Source organism: Tetrao urogallus, assembly GCF_951394365.1.
Source record: "Tetrao urogallus genome assembly, chromosome: 3".
Taxonomy (NCBI): Eukaryota; Metazoa; Chordata; class Aves; order Galliformes; family Phasianidae; genus Tetrao; species Tetrao urogallus.
Window position 1 is genome coordinate 551,052 of NC_136815.1, and position 18,252 is coordinate 569,303.

General features: G+C 54.8%; 1 protein-coding gene across 1 annotated transcript; it reads right to left on the reverse strand.

Moving 5' to 3' along the window:
- Positions 1-2,849: 2,849 nt before the first annotated feature.
- Positions 2,850-9,762, reverse strand: LOC306944778 (UPF0598 protein C8orf82; the record flags this gene model as incomplete). The annotated part of the gene is made up of 4 exons (XM_079533378.1): positions 2,850-2,904; positions 5,849-6,188; positions 7,204-7,252; positions 9,601-9,762. 4 exons carry the CDS (start codon positions 9,760-9,762, stop codon positions 2,850-2,852), a joined length of 606 nt encoding a protein of 201 aa, XP_079389504.1.
- Between the last annotated feature and the right edge of the window lie 8,490 nt (positions 9,763-18,252).

Here is an 18,252-nt window from a genome sequence, read left to right on the forward strand (position 1 = left end):
GAACAACCGGGACATGTGGTGACAAAGGGACAACCAGGGACAAAGGGACACCAGGAAAGGTGGTGACAAAGGGACAGCTGGAGGAGTGGTGACAAAGAGACAACCAGGACATATGGTGACAAAGTGACAACCAGGAGGAGTGGTGACAGGCATGCAAGGAGAAGTGGTGACAAAGGGACAACCAGGACAGAGGGACACCAGGAGAGGTGGTGACAAAGGAACAAGTAGGACATATGGTGACAAAGTGACAACCACGAGGTGTGGTGACAAAGGGACAGCAGCAGTGGTGACAAAGGGACAACCAGGACATGTGGTGACAAAGGGACAACCAGAAGGTATGGTGACAAAGGGACAGCAGGAGGAATGGTGACAAAGGGACACACAGGGACAAAGGGACACCAAGAGGAGTGGTGACAAAGGGACACAAGGAGGAATGGTGACAAAAGGACAACCAGGATATACGGTGACAAAGGGACACAGGGACAAAGGGACACCAGGAGAGGTGGCGACAAAGGGACAACCAGGACATATGGTGACAAAGGGACGCAAGGAGGAATGGTGACAAAGGGACACACAGGGACACCAGGAGAGGTGGTGACAAAGGGACAACCAGGACATATGATGACAAAGGGACACCAGGAGAGGTGGCGACAAAGGGACAACCAGGACATATGGTGACAAAGGGACACACAGGGACACCAGGGGAGGTGGTGACAAAGGGACAGCTGGAGCAGTGGTGACAAAGGGATGCAAGGAAGAGTGGTGACAAAGGGACAGCAGGACAAAGGGACACTGGGACAAAGGGACACCAGGAGGCCTGGTGACAAAGTGACAACCAGGACCCACGGTGACAAAGTGGCACCGGGTGTCCGACCCCGCTGTTGGTATAAAGGTTCGTTTGGCACCTGGGGTGTTTGGTGGCTGAAAGCAGCACCGCAAGGTGGGGGTGGGAATGGGGACAAAAAGGTGACGCTGATGCCACCCGCGAGTGACACCGCAGTGCTGGGACAGAGGGGGAGCGGGGCAGGAGCCACATTTGGGGTGGGGAACCCAGGTCCCGTCCCCTTGTCACACCCTGCCTTGTTTGTCCCGCCTCGACGTGTGGATGGTGCCACCAAAGGGGTGGGTGGCTTGGGGACGTCGTGTGGGGACACTGGGAGGGGACATTGGGGACACCACCATGGGGACGCAGGGGACAACGCCGTGGGGAGATGGTAGGGACGTAGGGGACACGGCACAGCTGTGCCATGGGATGGTGGGGGCGTCACCATGGGGACGTTGGGGACAACACCAGGGGGACACTGGGAGGGGACATTGGGACATGGGGGATGTCACCATGGGGACACTGGGGAACGTCACCATGGGGATGTTGGGGACATCATCATGGGGATGTTGGGGACAAGACAAAGCTGTGCCATGGGACATTGGGGACATCACTATGGGGACACTGGGGACACTGGGAACATCATAGGGACATTGGGGACATCATGAAGCTGTGCCATGGGACACTAGGGACACCACCATGGGGACACTGTGAGGGGGACACTGGGATGTTGGGGACGTCACCATGGGGATCATAGAATCATAGAATCACTAAGGTTGGAAAAGACCTAAAAGATCACCCAGTCCAACCGTTCACCTATTCCCAATAGCTCCTACTAAACCATGTCCCTCAACGCAACATCCAGTCTTTCCTTGAACACCCCCAGGGTCGGTGATTCCAGCACCTCCCTGGGCAGTCCATTCCAGTGCCTGACCACCCTTTCTGAAAAGTAATACTTCCTCATGTCCAGCCTGAATTTCCCCTGGCGTAGCTTGAAACCATTCCCCCTGGTCCTATCACTAATGACACGAGAGAAGAGGCCGACCCCCAGCTCACTACAACCTCCCTTCAGGAAGTTATAGAGAGCAATAAGGTCTCCCCTGAGCCTCCTCTTCTCCAGGCTGAACATTCCCAGCTCCTTCAGCCTCTCCTCATATGGCCTGTGCTCCAGACCCCTCACCAGCTTCGTTGCCCTTCTTTGAACACGTTCCAGGGCCTCAATATCTTTCTTGCAGTGAGGGGCCATGGGGACAAGACAAAGCTGTGCCATGGGATACTGGGGACATCACTATGGGGACATTGGGGGATGTCACCATAGGGATGTTGGGGGACACTGGGAACATCATAGGGACATTGGGGACATCATGAAGCTGTGCCATGGGACATTGGGGACCTTGCCATGGGGACATTGTGAGGGGACACTGGGATGTTGGGGATGTCACCATGGGGACATTGGGGACGTCACCATGGGGATGTTGGGGACATCAGGAAGCTGTGCCATGGGATACTGGGGACATCACCATGGGGATGTTGGGGACATCATCATGGGGACAGTGGGGACATCATCATGGGGATGTTGGGGACAAGGCGAAGCTGTGCCATGGGACATTGGGGACATCACTGCGGGGACATTGGGGACATCATGAAGCTGTGCCATGGGACACTAGGGACACCACCATGGGGACATTGTGAGGGGACACTGGGATGTTGGGGACGTCACCATGGGGATGTTGGGGACAAGACAAAGCTGTGCCATGGGATACTGGGGACATCACCATGGGGACATTGGGGATGTCACCATAGGGATGTTGGGGACACTGGGAACATCATAGGGACATTGGGGACATCATGAAGCTGTGCCATGGGACATTGGGGACCTTGCCATGGGGACATTGTGAGGGGACACTGGGATGTTGGGGATGTCACCATGGGGACATTGGGGACGTCGCCATGGGGATGTTGGGGACAAGACAAAGCTGTGCCATGGGACATTGGGGACATCACTATGGGGACATTGGGGACATCATCATGGGGATGTTGGGGACAAGGCGAAGCTGTGCCATGGGACATTGGGGACATCACTGCGGGGACATTGGGGACACTGGGAACATCGTAGGGACATTGGGGACATCATGAAGCTGTGCCATGGGACACTAGGGACATCACCATGGGGACACTGTGAGGGGACACTGGGATGTTGGGGACGTCACCATGGGGACATTGGGGACGTCACCATGGGGATGTTGGGGACAAGACAAAGCTGTGCCATGGGATACTGGGGACATCACTATGGGGATGTTGGGGACATCATCATGGGGATGTTGGGGACATCAGGAAGCTGTGCCATGGGATACTGGGGACATCACTAATGGGGATGTTGGGGACATCATCATGGGGATGTTGGGGACATCAGGAAGCTGTGCCATGGGATACTGGGGACATCACCATGGGGACATTGGGGACATCATGAAGCTGTGCCATGGGACACTAGGGACACCACCATGGGGACACTGGGATGTTGGGGACAAGACAAAGCTGTGCCATGGGACATTGGGGACATCACTGCGTGGATGTTGGGGACACTGGGAACATCACAGGGACATTGGGGACATCATGAAGCTGTGCCATGGGACCTTGTGAGGGGACACTGGGATGTTGGGGATGTCACCATGGGGACATTGGGGACGTCACCATGGGGATGTTGGGGACATCAGGAAGCTGTGCCATGGGATACTGGGGACATCACTATGGGGACATTGGGGGACACTGGGAACATCACAGGGACATTGGGGACATCATGAAGCTGTGCCATGGGACACTAGGGACACCACCATGGGGACACTGTGAGGGGACACTGGGATGTTGGGGACGTCACCATGGGGATGTTGGGGACAAGGCGAAGCTGTGCCATGGGACATTGGGGACATCAGTGCGGGGACATTGGGGACACTGGGAACATCGTAGGGACACTGGGGACATCATGAAGCTGTGCCATGGGGACACTAGGGACACCACCATGGGGACACTGTGAGGGGACACTGGGATGTTGGGGACGTCACCATGGGGACATTGGGGACGTCACCATGGGGATGTTGGGGACAAGACAAAGCTGTGCCATGGGATACTGGGGACATCATCATGGGGATGTTGGGGACATCATCATGGGGATGGTGGGGACAACATGAGGCTGTGCCATGGGATACTGGGGACATCACCTTGGGGACGTCACTATAGGGACACTGGGGACATCACAGGGACATTGGGGACATCAGGAAGCTGTGCCATGGGACACTAGGGACACCACCATGGGGACACTGGGATGTTGGGGACACCATGTGGCTGTGCCATGGGATGTTGGGGACATCAGTATGGGGACACTGGGGACATCACGGGGACACTGTGAGGGGACAGTGGAACATTGGGGACACTGGGGACATCACAGGGACGTTGGGGACACCATGGAGCTGCGCCACGGGATGTCACCTCGCCACCCCCAACCCCCAGGTGACAACACAGCGCAGCCACGTTGCTGGGCTCAGATGCTTTTAGTCCTCCTGCACAGGTGGGGACAGCGGGGACACCGGGGGTCCCTCCCACCCCGTAACGATGATGGGGACATCCAGGGGTCCCCTGTTGTCCCCTTCCTTGTGCTATGGGTTTGGGGACCCCCAAGGGTTCCTCTTGTCCCCATCCCCTGGGTTTGGGGACAACGGGGACCCCCGGGGGGCTCTCCAACCCCCACCCCATAGACTCAGGGATGAAGGGGGACCCCAGCTGTCCCTCTTGTCCCCATCCCATGGGGTTTTGGGGACCCCCAAGGGTCTCCCCCATCCTTACCCCATAGACTCAGGCATGAAGGGGACCCCTGGTTGTCCCTCCCACCCCAATCCCATGGGGTTTAGGGACCCCAGGGGTCTCCCCCACTCCCACCCCATAGATTCAAGGATGAAGGGGACCCCAGCTGCCCCTCTTGTCCCCATCCCATAAGGATGAAGGGGACATCCAGGGGTCCCCCCTTGTCCCCATCCTTGTCCTATAGGTTTGGGGGACCCCCAGGGGTCTCTCCCACCCCCTCCCCATAGATGCAGGGATGAAGGGGACCCCAGCTGTCCCTCCCAGCCCTTAACAATGATGGGGACATCCAGGGGTGCCCCCTTGTCCCCATCCCTGTCCTATTGGTTTGGGGGACCCCCAGCAGTTCCTCTTGTCCCCACCCCATGGGTTTGGGGTGGATGTGGGGACCCCCGGGGGTCTCTCCAACCCCCACCCATAGACTCAGGCATGAAGGGGACCCCAGCTGTCCCTCCCACCCCCATCCCATGGGGTTTGGGGACAACGTGGACCCCTCGTGTCCCTCCAACCCCCACCCCATAACAACGAAGGGGATCCTGAGGGTCCCCATCCCAGTCTTATGGGTTTGGGGACAGTGGGGACCCCCGGGGGTCTCTCCAACCCCCACCCCATAGACCCAAGGATGAAGGGGACCCCAGCTGTCCCTCTTGTCCCCATCCCATAAGGATGAAGGGGACATCCAGGGGTCCCCCCTTGTCCCCATCCTTGTCCTATGGGTTTGGGGACCCCCAGGGGTCTCTCCCACCCCCTCCCCATAGATGCAGGGATGAAGGGGACCCCAGCTGTCCCTCCCACCCCAATCCCATGGGGTTTGGGGACAACGTGGACCCCTGGTGTCCCTCCAACCCCCACCCCATAACAATGAAGGGGATCCTGAGGGTCCCCATCCCTGTCCTATGGGTTTGGGGACAATGGGGACCCCCGGGGGTCTCTCCAACCCCCACCCCATAGACCCAAGGATGAAGGGCACCCCAGCTGTCCCTCTTCTCCCCCTCCCACGAGGTTTGGGGACAACACGGCCGCTCTCACCCCCTCCCCACCTCCCTTCCCCCCTTCCCCCCCTCCCTCAATGCCCTCAGCCTCCCCAGCAGCGGATGCCCCAAGGCGTAACGCTTCCCCCCCCACACGAAATGGGTCGGGACCCCCTTCCCTCCCCCCCCCTGCCCCCCATACTCAAACCCATCCCCCCATTCCTCCACCAGCGCCGACTTCACCAACCCCACCCCGCCGCCCCCCTCGGGTCCCGGATGATACAACCTCCCATTTTCGGGATCGAAAGTCAACAATTCGGGTTGAAAAGGGAGCGCCAGGCGACTCCCTCCCCCGCAGTAAGACAGCAGCGAGCCGCCGCCATTTTCCCCTTCCAGGACCCGAGTGAAGACGACGGGAAGGTCCTGGCAGCGCACAAAGTTGCGTTCGGCGCCGCAGGGGGAAACGAAGGGGAAGGAATCCTCGTAGCGGCCGCTGCGGTTGGGCTGCAGGCGGTGGAAGAAGAAGGCGAGGAAACGCTCGTCTGCGGGGCGGCAAAGGGCGGTAATTAACGAGCGGGAGTTAATGAGGCAAGGGGAGCCGGGGGCTCGTCTGTCTTCTGCTTTGGGTGGGGGGGGAATAGAGCCACCGTCGGGCCACCGTCATCTCACGCTGTCACCGCACCGCGGGGTCACTCAGTGTCACACTGTGCCCGTGTCACACGTGTCACACTGTCACCACACCACGGTGTCACTCAGTGTCACACTGTGCCCGTGTCACACTGTGCCCATGTCACATTGTCACCACACTGCAGTGTCACTCAGTGTCACACTGTCACCACGTCACGCTGTCACCACACCACGGTGTCACTCAGTGTCACACTGTCCCCATGTCACACTGTCACCACACCGCAGTGTCACTCAGTGTCACACTGTCCCCATGTCACACTGTCACCACACCACGGTGTCACTCAGTGTCATACTGTCCCCATGTCACACTGTCACCACACCGCAGTGTCACTCAGTGTCACACTGTCCCCATGTCACACTGTCACCACACCACGGTGTCACTCAGTGTCACACTGTCCCCATGTCACACTGTCACTCAGCGGTGTCACACTGTCCCCATGTCACGCTGTCACTCAGCGGTGTCACGCTGTCCCCATGTCACGCTGTCACTCCGCAGTGTCACGCTGTCCCCATGTCACGCTGTCACTCAGCGGTGTCACACTGTCCCCCATGTCACACTGTCACTCAGCGGTGTCACGCTGTCCCCATGTCACACTGTCACTCCGCAGTGTCACGCTGTCCCCATGTCACGCTGTCACTCAGCGGTGTCACGCTGTCCCCATGTCACGCTGTCACTCCGCAGTGTCACGCTGTCCCCATGTCACGCTGTCACTCCGCAGTGTCACGCTGTCCCCACGTCACGCTGTCACTCAGCAGTGTCACACTGTCCCCATGTCACGCTGTCACTCAGCAGTGTCACGCTGTCCCCATGTCATGCTGTCACTCAGCAGTGCCACGCTGTCACTCAGCAGTGCCACGCTGTCCCCGTACCTTTGAAGCAGGTGACAAAGTTCTTCACTTTGGCATCATCCAAGTACAGCTGCGGAGACCACAGCAGCTCAACCCCTCTCCCAGTGCTCCCAGTCCCCCCCCCCCAGTCCTCCCAGTCCCTCTCATTTCCCCCTCCAGTCCTCCCAGTTACCCCCCATTCCTCCCAGTCCCCTCCCAGTCCTCCCAGTCCCTCTCATTTCCCCCTCCAGTCCTCCCAGTTACCCCCCATTCCTCCCAGTCCCCTCCCAGTCTCCTCCCAGTCCCTCTCATTTCCCCCTCCAGTCCTCCCAGTTACCCCCCCATTCCTCCCAGTCCCCTCCCAGTCCCTCTCATTTCTCCCTCCAGTCCTCCCAGTTACCCCCCATTCCTCCCAGTCTCCTCCCAGTCCCTCTCATTTCCCCTTCCAGTCCTCCCAGTTACCCCCCATTCCTCCCAGTCCCCTCCCAGTACCTCTCATCCCCCCCATGTCCTCCCAGTACCTCATTCCCCCCCAGTCCTCCCAGTCCCCCTCCCAGTCCCTCTCATCCCCCTCCATGTCCTCCCAGTCCCCCCCATTCCTCCCAGTACCTCTCATCCCCCCCCCCGTTCCTCCCAGTCCCTCTCAGTCCCCCCCATGTCCTCCCAGTCCCCCCCCAGTTCTCCCAATGTCTCTCATTCCCCCCCCAGTTCCTCCCAGTCCCCTCCAGTTACTCCAGTCCCTCTCATTCCCCCCCCCATTCCTCCCAGTACCTCTCATCCCCCCCCCGTTCCTCCCAGTCCCTCTCAGTCCCCCCCATGTCCTCCCAGTCCCCCCCCAGTTCTCCCAATGTCTCTCATTCCCCCCCCAGTTCCTCCCAGTCCCCTCCAGTTACTCCCAGTCCCTCTCATTCCCCCCCCATTCCTCCCAGTCCCCCCCCCAGTTCCTCCCAGTCCCTCTCATCCCCCCAGTCCCCCCCCATGTCCTCTCAGTCCCCCCCCCAAGTCCTCCCAATATCTCTCATTCCCCCCCATTCCTCCCAGTCCCTCATTGCTCCCCCAGCCCCTCTCATCCCCCCCAGTTCCTCCCAGTCCATCTCATTCCCCCCCAGTCCCTCTTATTTCTCCCCCCCCAGTGCTCCCAGTTCATCCCACTCTCTCCCCCCATCTCTCATCCTCCCCCCGCTCCCCCCCATGCCCCCACTCCCCTTTCTCCCCCCCACGTCCCCCCATCTCCCATTCTCCCCCCATTCCTCCACACTCCCCTTCATCCCCCCCACCCCCCCATATCCCCCACCCCCCATCTCCCATTATCCCTCCACTCCCCCCATGTCCCCCATTCCTCCCCACTCCCTTTTCTCCCCCCACGTCCCCTCACTCCCCCCATCTCCCATTATATCTCCATGCCCCTTTGCCCCCCCCTTTTCCCTCTGTCTCCTCACTCCCCTTTCTCCCTCCCCCCCCACATCTCCCATTCCCCTCCATCCCCCCCACCCCCCACCCCTCCCCACTCCCCACCCCTCTCCCCTTCACCCTCCCATCTCCCCACCCCTCCCCACTCCCCTTCATCCCCCCTACCTCCCCCATGTCTCCCCCCCATTTTCCCCATGCCCCCACCCCCCTCCCCACCATTTCTCTCCCTTCCTTCCCACTCCCCCCTTCCCCCCATATCCCCCCCCACTCCCCCACCTCTCCCATCAGGCCTCTATGACCCCGATGTCCCCAATTCCCCCCCCCACTTCCCCCATGCCCCCCATTCCCCCACGTCCCCTCCCCCCCATGTCCCCCATTCCCCCCCAAGTCCCCCCTTCCCCACCTACCCACATCCCCCCCTCCCCACGTCCCCCCTTACCCCTCATCCCCCTTCACCCCCATGCCCTCCACCCCCACGTCCCCCCTTCCCCCATTCCCCCCCACCATCCCCTCCCTCCCCTCGTTCCCTATTCCCCCCCCACCCCCTCCACATCCCCCCCCTCCCCACATCCCCCATTCCCCCCCACTTCCCCTGATGTCCCCCACGTCCCCCATTCCCCCCCACTCCCCCCCACGTGCCCCATTCCCCTCTACCCTCCCCGGCGTCCCCCCCCACCCCCCACGTCCCTCATTCCTCCCCCCTCCCCGACTCCTTCCCCCCTTCCCTCTGTGCCCCCCACCTCTCATTATCTCCTCCTTTCCTCCCCCCACGCCCCCCATCTCCCATTACCCCCCACACCCCCGCACGTCCCTCACTTCCCTCCATCTTCCCCTCCTCCCCCCACGCCCCCTACTCTCCTTTCCCCTCCCTATGTCCCCCCTTGCCCTATTTCTCCCCATCTCCCATTATTCCCCCACTCCCCCCTTTCTCCCCCATTCCTCCCCCCCATCTCCCCCCCATTCCTCCTCCCCCTTCATCCCCCCTACCTCCCGTATCTCACCCCATTCTCCCCCCCGCTCCCCGCTCACCCTGCCGTGCGCATCCACCCAATAGAAATACTCTCTTCTCCGCGGTGCCGGGCTCTGCCCCTGCCGGTATTTCGGGCCGTTTCCCGTTCCGTTCCCCGCTTTATTTCCGTATCCCCGTCGGTAAGCGGCGGTCGCGACCCTTAACGACGCAGCGCTGCGCATGGCGGCACGGGGAAACGGACGCCGGAAGCGGAAGTGCCATCAGTAAGACGCGATTGGCCGAGAGAGGGGGCGTGAGCACCGGAAGTGCCATCGGTGAGACGCGATTGGCCGAGTGCGGTGGTGCATTGCGGGGAATGGTCCGGGTGGAAACGCGAGCCGCGCGAGGGGGGACCGGGGATATCGAGCCCCATATGGGGCCGTATATAGGGCCGTATATAGGGCCACGTATAGGGACGGGGCGCATGTAGAGACCGACGTCACCCCTATAGTCCTTATGGTCGCCCTATAGCTGTTATATAGAACCTATAGCCTCCATAGCCGCCCTATATCCACCCTATGGCTGTCCTATAGCCCCTATAGCCCCAACAGCTGCCCTATAACAACCCTATATCTGCCCTATATCCACCCTATATGTACCCTATAGCTGTCCTGCAGTCCCCATAGCCCCTATATCCACCCTATAGCTGTCCTGCAGTCCCCATAGCCCCTATATCCACCCTATAGCTGTCCTGCAGTCCCTATAGCCCCCACAGCCGCCCTATAACCGCCCTGTATCTGCCCTATAGCTGTCCTACAATCCCCATAGCCCCCACAGCCGCCCTATAACCACCCTATATCTGCCCTATAGCTGTCCTACAGTCCCTATACCCCCCACAACTACCCTATAACAACCTTATATCCTTATATCTGCCCTATATCCACCCTATATGCGCCCTATAGCTGACCCCATAACTGCCATAGCAGTCCCCATAGCCCCATAGCCCCCATAACCGCCCTATAGCTGTTCTATAGCCCCTATAGCCCCCACAGCCACCCTATAACCGCCCTATATCTGCCCTATATCCCCCCTATAGCTGTCCCACAGTCCCCACAGCCCCCACAACCACCCTATATCCACTCTACATCCGCCCTACAGCTATCCTGCAGTCCCTATAGCCCCCACAGCCGCCCTATAACCGCCCTATATCTGCCCTATAGCTGTCCTACAATCCCCATAGCCCCCACAGCCGCCCTATAACCACCCTATATCTGCCCTATAGCTGTCCTACAGTCCCCATAGGCCCCACAACTGCCCTATAACAACCTTATATCTGCCCTATATCCACCCTATATGCGCCCTATAGCTGACCTGCAGTCCCCATAGCCCCCATAACCGCCCTATAGCTGTTCTATAGCCCCTATAGCCCCTACAGCCACCCTATAACCGCCCTATATCTGCCCTATATCCCCCCTATAGCTGTCCCACAGTCCCCACAGCCCCCACAACCACCCTATATCCACTCTACATCCGCCCTACAGCTATCCTGCAGTCCCTATAGCCCCCACAGCCACCCTATATCCGCCCTATATCCACCCTATAACCCTATAGCTGTGCTATAGTCCCTACAGCCCCCACAGCCGCCCTATAACTGCCCTATATCCGCCCTATAACTGCCCTATATCTGCCCTATATCCGCCTTATAGCTGTCCTACAGTCCCCATAGCCCCCACAGCCGCCCTATAACAACCCTATAACTGCCCTATATCCGCCCATATCCGCCCCACATCCGCCGCTGCATTGATGCTCTGCCGCCCGCGGTGCCGCCCGTCCTTTATTCGCACGAAGCGCCGCCCCGATTCCCGTCCTTGGCGTTAATTAATGAGGCGTCCTTGGCGTTAATTAATGAGCACAGACGGCGTCGGTAACGAACCGCCCCGCTGGGGGGGGGGGGAGCAGCGCCTCGTGGTGGGGAATGAATTTCTTGGTTGTAATGAATGGGTGGTGAAAAGGGGGAGGGAAAGCGGGGAGAAGGGGAAGCAAGGGATGAGAGGGAAGGAAAGGGGGGGGAAATGAAAGGGAAGTGAAAGGGGGGAGGGAAATGGAAAACGGGGAAATGAAAGGAAGGGGAAAACGGGAAAAGTGGGAGGGGGGAAAAGGGGAAAAGGAAAAGGAAAAGGGAGAGAAGGAGAAAAGGAAAAGGGAATAAAAGGAAAAGGGAATAAAAGGAAAAGGGAATAAAAGGAAAAGGGAAAAGGAAAAGGGAAAGAAAAAGGGAAAGAAAAAGGGAAGAAAAGGAAAAGGGGAGAGAAGGAAAAGGGAAAAAAAGGGGAAAGAGAAGAAAAGGAAAAAGAAAAGGGAAGGAAAGGAAAAGGGAGAAAAGGAAAAGGGAAAGAGAAAAAAGGAAAAAAGGAAAAAGGGGGAAAAGGGAAAAGGAAAAAGGAAAAGGGAAGAAAAGGAAAAAGGAAAAGGAAAAAAGAAAAGAAAAAGGAAAAAGGAAAAGGGAAAGGAAAAAGGGAAGAAAAGGAAAAGGGGAGAGAAGGAAAAGGGGAAAAAAAGGAAAAGAGAAGAAAGGGAAAAAGAAAAGGAAAAGGAAAGGAAAGAAAAAGGGAAAGAGAAAAAAGGAAAAAGAAAAGGAAAAGGGAAGGAAAGGAATAGGGAAAAAAAGGGAAAAGAGAAGAAAAGGAAAAAGAAAAGGAAAAGGAAAAGGGAAGGAAAGGAAAAGGGAAAGAGAAGAAAAGGAAAAAAGGGAAAAGGAAAGAAAAGGAAAAAGGAAAAGGAAAAAAAAAAGGAAAAAAAAAGGAAAAGGGAAAAGAAAAAGGGAAAAGGAAAAGGGAAGAAAAGGAAAAGAGAAGAAAGGGAAAAAGGAAAGGAAAAGGGAAAGGGAAAGGAAAAAGGGAAGAGAAGGAAAAGGAAAAAAAAAGGAAAAGAAGAAAAGGAAAAGAAAAAAAGAAAAAAGGAAAAAAGGAAAAAAAAAAGGAAAAGAAGAAAAGGAAAAGAAAAAAAGAAAAAAGGAAAAAAGGAAAAAAAAGGAAGAAGGGAAGAAAAGGGAAACGAAAAGGAAAAAGGAAAAGGGAAAAAAGGAAAAAGGAAGAAAAGGAAAAGGGAAAAAAAGGAAAAAAGAAGAAAAGGAAAAAGGAAAAGGGAAAAGGGAAAGGGAAAAGGGAAGAAAGGGAAAAGGAGAAGGAAAAGGGAAAGGGAAGAAAAGGAGAAGGGAAGGAAAGGAAAGGGGAAAGAGAAAAAAGGCAAAAAAGAAAAAGGGGGAAAAGGGAAAAGGAAAGAAAAGGAGAAGGGGAAGGAAAAGGAAAAAGGAAAGGAAAAGGGAAAGGAAAAAGGGAAGAAAAGGAAAAGGAAAAGGTGAAAAGGAAAGGAAAGAAGGGAAAGAGATAAAATAATTTAGGAATAAAAAAGGAATCAAAAGCAAGAAAAGGAAAAGGAAATAAAAGGGGAAAAGGAAAATAAAAGGGGACGAGAGGGAAAGAAAAAGGAAAAAAGGGGAAGAAATGAAAGGAAAAATGGGGAAAAAGGGAAAGGAAAAAAAGGGGAAGGAAAAAAGGAAAAGGAGAAAAAAGGAAAGAAGCAAAAAGGAGAAAATAATTGAACAGGAGGAAAAGGGAATAAAAAAGCAAAAATAAAAGGAAATAAAAGGGGAAAAAATGAAGGAGAAAAGGAGGAGGAAGGGAAAAAAGGGGGAAAAGGGGAATAGAAGAAAAAGAAAAAAGGGGGGAAAATAAAAAAGGGAAAAAAGTGACAAAAAGGGGAAAGAGGTGAAAAAAAAGAAAAAATGGGGGGAGGAAAAAATGAAAGGGAAAAGGAAAAAAAACGGATGGGAAATGAAGGGGAAAAAGGAGAAAAAGAGGAAAAATAGCAAAGAAAAAGGAAAAAATGGGATAAAAAGAAGGAAAATGGAAAAGGAAAAAAGGAAAGAGGGGAAAAGGGGAAAAAAGGGGGAAAAGGAGAAGAAAAACCTTAAAAAAATAAAGGAGGTGAAGGAGAGGAAGGGAAACAAATGGGAAAGGGGGAAAGAGATGGAAAAATAAGGGGGAAAAGAAAGGGAAAAAAGGAAAAAGGAAAGGGGGAAAAAAGGAGAAGAAAATGGGAAAATGAAGGGGAAAAAGGAAAAGAAATGGGGGGAAGAAAAAAGGAAAAGCAGGAAAAGGAGAAACGGGGGGGGGAGGGAAATGAAAGGAAAAGGGAAAAAGGGAAAAGGGGGAAAAAGGGGAAGAAAAAGGGAAAATCGAGGAAAAAAGAAAAAGGAGAGAAAAGGAAAACGGGGAAAAGGAAAAATAAAAGGGAATAAAAGAATAAAAGGGAAAGAAATGGGAGAGAGGAAAAAGGAAGAAAGGAAAAGGGAAGAGGAAGGGGAAAAAGAATGGGGGAGAAACAGGAAGAAATAATGGGAGAAGGGAAAATAGGGGAGGAAAAGGGGGAAATAAAGGGGAAAAGGTTGAAAAAAGAGAAAGAAAAGGGGGAGGAAAGAAGGAAAAGAAAAGGAAAGGGGAAAATGAGGGAAAAAAGGAGAGGAAAAAAAGAAGAGGAAAAAAAGAAGAGGAAAAAAAGAAGAGGAGAAAAAAAGAGAAGAAAAAAAGAAGAGGAAAAAAAATAGAGAAAAAAAAAGAGAAAAAAAAGAAGAAATAAAAAAATAGAGGGAAAAAAAAGGAAAAAAAGAAGAGGAAAAAAAGGAGAAAAAAAGCAGAGGAAAAAAAATAGAGAAAGAAAATAGAGGAAAAAAAGAGGAAAAAAGAAGAGGAAAAAAAATGAGGAGAGAAAAGAAGAGGAAAAAAATAGAGAAAAAAATAGAGGAAAAAAAGAAGAAAAAAAGAAGAGGAAAAAAAGAGGAAAAAAATAGAGAAGAAAAAAGAAGAGGAAAAAAAGAAGAGGAAAAAAAGAGAAGAAAAAATAGAGGAAAAAAAAGAAGAGGAAAAAAAAGAAGAGGAAAAAAAATAGAGAAAAAAATAGAGGAAAAAAAAGAAGAGGAAAAAAAAGGAGAGGAAAAAAAGAAGAGAAGAAAAAATAGAGGAAAAAAAGAGGAAAAAAGAAAGGGGAAAAAAAGAAGAGGAAAAAAAAGAGGAGAAAAAAGAAGAGGAAAAAAAGAAGAGGAACAGAAAGAGAAAAAAGAAATAGAGGAAAAAAAAGAGGAAAAAAAAAAGAGGAAAAAAAAGAGGAAAAGAAGAGGAAAAAAACAGAAGAGGGGAAAAAAAGAGGAAAAAAATGGAGGAAAAAAAGAAGAGGAAAAAAAAAGAAGAGGAAAAAGAAGAGGAAAAAAAAAGAATTCCTATGAAGCTGGAAAGAAAAATTAAATCCATAGAAAATGAAATACAAAGGGGGGGATGTGGGGGGTCCCCATTGCCGCCCCAATGTGTCCCCAAATTTTCTTTTTGGAGGGGGTCAGGTGGGACCCACAGACACACAGACCCACAGACAGACCCACAGACACACAGACAGACCCACAGACCCACAGACAGACCCACAGACGCGATAAAACACACCCGCAATTAAAAGCTGCGTCGTTAGCAAACGGCTCTATGTAATATCTCTCTCTTTATAGGTCTGTACACTCTGCCCGGGACCCCCGGAACGACCCCCACCCCTCCGAGCCCATCCCCCCCCCCCCCCCTTCACCCTCCCTTTTCCCCCTCCCCCCTCCTTCCCCCCCCCATCTCCCCCTCCCCATGGTCCCAACGGTGAGCAGGAGGCACTTTGCTCAATGGGACGCGTTGGGATCCAGAAATGGGTTCTGAGGTTTGGGGAGGGGGGGGGAGAGGGAAGGGTCAGGAGGTCCCCAAGGGGGGAGGGGGGAAGAGGAGGAGGGGACAACTCATATGGGACCAAATGGACTGGGAGGTGGTGGTGGTGGGTTCTCGTATGGGATGATACGGACCAGAAAATGGTGGTGGGGGGCTCCTATGGGACCGTAGGGACCAGAAGGCGGTGGTGAGTTCCCATAGGGGACCAGCAGGCGGCGTTGGTGGCGTATATGGGACCAGCAGATGGTGGGGGGGGCTCGTATGGGATCATATGGACCAGGAGATGGTGGTGGGAGCTCATACGGGACCAGCAGATGGTGGGGGATTCTCATATGGGACCAGGAGGTGGTGGTGGGTTCTGATATGGGACCATGAGATGGTGCTGGGGGTTCATAAAGGACCAGGAGGTGATGGTGGGTTCTCATATGGGACCAAAAGAGGGTGATGGGGGCTCATATGGGACCATAAGGACCAGAAGATGGTGGTGGGAGCTCATACGGGACCAGCAGATGGTGGTAGGTTCACATATGGGACCAGAAGATGGTGGTGAGTTCTCATATGGGACCATCAGATGGTGGTGAGGGCTCATATGGGACCATAAGGACCAGGAGATGGTGGTGGGGGCTCATATGGGACCATATGGACCAGGAGATGGTGGTGGGTTCTCATATGGGACCATAAGGACCAGGAGATGGTGGTGGGGGCTCATATGGGACCATATGGACCAGGAGATGGTGGTGGGGGCTCATATGGGACCATATGGACCAGGAGATGGTGGTGGGTTCTCATATGGGACCATAAGGACCAGGAGATGGTGGTGGGTTCTCATATGGGACCACATGGGGGCTCACATGGAACCATACGGATCAGCAGATGGTGGTGGGTTCTCATATGGGATCATATGGACCAGGAGATGGTGGTAGGGGCTCATATGGGACCAGGACATGGTGGTGGGAGCTCATATGGGACCATATGGACCGGGAGCTGGTGATGGGTTCTCCTACAGGACCAGCAGATGGTGGTAGGGGCTCCCATGGGATCATTTGAACTGGGAGTGGTGGTGGGTTCTCATATGGGACCAGAAGATGGCGATGGGAGCCAATATGGAACCTTATGGACCAAGAAATGGTGAGGGGAGTTTCATATGAGACTATACGGATCGCAAGATGGTGCTGGGAGCTCATATGGGACTGCAAGGACCAGGAGTTGGTGGTGGATTCCCATTTGGGACCAGAAGAACCAGGAGATGGTGGTGGGGGCTCATATGGGACCATATGGACCAGGAGATGGTGGTGGATTCCCATTTGGGACCAGAAGGTGGTGGTGGGTTCCGTATGGTGGGTTCCAGTAGCAGCAGGAGATGGTGGTGGGGGCTCATATTGGACCGTAACGACCAGGAGATGGTGGTGGGTGTTCATATGGGACCAGAAGGACCACGAGATGCAGTGGGTTTTCATATGGGACCATATGGACCGGGAGATGGTGGTGGGGGCTCATATGGGACCATATGGACCGGGAGATGGTGGTGGATTCCCATTTGGGACCAGAAGGACCAGAAGGTGGTGGAGGGTTCCATATGGCTCCAGCAGCACCACGAGGTGGTGGAGGGGGGGCTCATATTGGACAACAAGGACCAGGAAATGGTGGTGGGGGCTCACATGGGACCTTACGGACCAGGAGATGGCGTTGGGACCTCATAGGGGACCACATGGACCAGGAGATGGTGGTGGGGGCTCATATAGGACCTTAAGGACCAGGAGATGGCGTTGGGACCTCATAGGGGACCACATGGACCAGGAGATGGTGGTGGGGGCTCATATAGGACCTTAAGGACCAGGAGATGGCGTTGGGACCTCATAGGGGACCACATGGACCAGGAGATGGTGGTGGGGGCTCGTATGCAACTAGAAGGACCGGAAGGAGGCGGTGGGTTCCATATGGCTCCAGTAGGACCAGGAGATATTGGGCACTGAGAGGGGTCCAGAAGGACCTGGAGATGTTGAGGGACCATATAGGAATGTAAGGACCAGGAGGAGGTGTGGTGGGTTCCCATATTGGTCCAGAAGGTCCAGGAGATGGTGGAGGGTTCCAAGGTGGGTCCAGAAGACAGGGAGGGGGGTGGTGGTGGTTCTGGGATGGATCCAGAAGGAGCAGGAGATGCTGGGTGTCCACACAGAACCATGAGGACCAGGAGAGGACAGCGGGTTCCACTATGGGCCCAGAAGGAGCAGGAGGAGATGGTGGGGTCCCGTAGGGGGCCGGAAGATTCAGGAGATGGTGGCTTCCGAGATGAATCCTGAAGAACTGGGAGGAGGTGGAGGTGAGATGGGTCCTTCGGGCGCTACTGGGGATCCCCCAGGTGGAGGTGATGGGTCCTTCAGGTCCCACTGGTCCTTCAGGTCCTATTGGTGGTCCTACAGGTGGAGAGATGTGTCCTTCAGATCCCACTGGTGATGCCACAGATCCTCCTGGGGATCCCATGGGTGGAGATGTGTCCTCCAGATCCCACTGGTGGTGCCACAGGTCCTTCAGATCCTATTGGTGGTCCTATGGGTGGAGAGATGTGTCCTTCAGATCCCACTGGTGGTCTCATGGGTCCTTCAGCTCCTACTGGTGCTCCCACAGGTCCTTCAGCTCCCACTGGTGATCCCACACGTCCTTCAGATCCCACTGGTTGTCCCACAGGTCCTTCAGCTCCCACTGATGATCCCACAGGTCCTTCAGATCCCACTGATGGTCCCACAGGTCCTTCAGCTCCCACTGATGATCCCACAGGTCCTTCAGATCCCACTGATGGTCCCACAGGTCCTTCAGATCCCACTGATGATCCCACAGGTCCTTCAGATCCCACTGATGATCCTACAGGTCCTTCAGATCCCACTGATGATCCCACACATCCTTCAGCTCCCACTGATGATCCCACAGGTCCTTCAGATCCCACTGATGATCCCACACATCCTTCAGATCCCACTGATGGTCCCACAC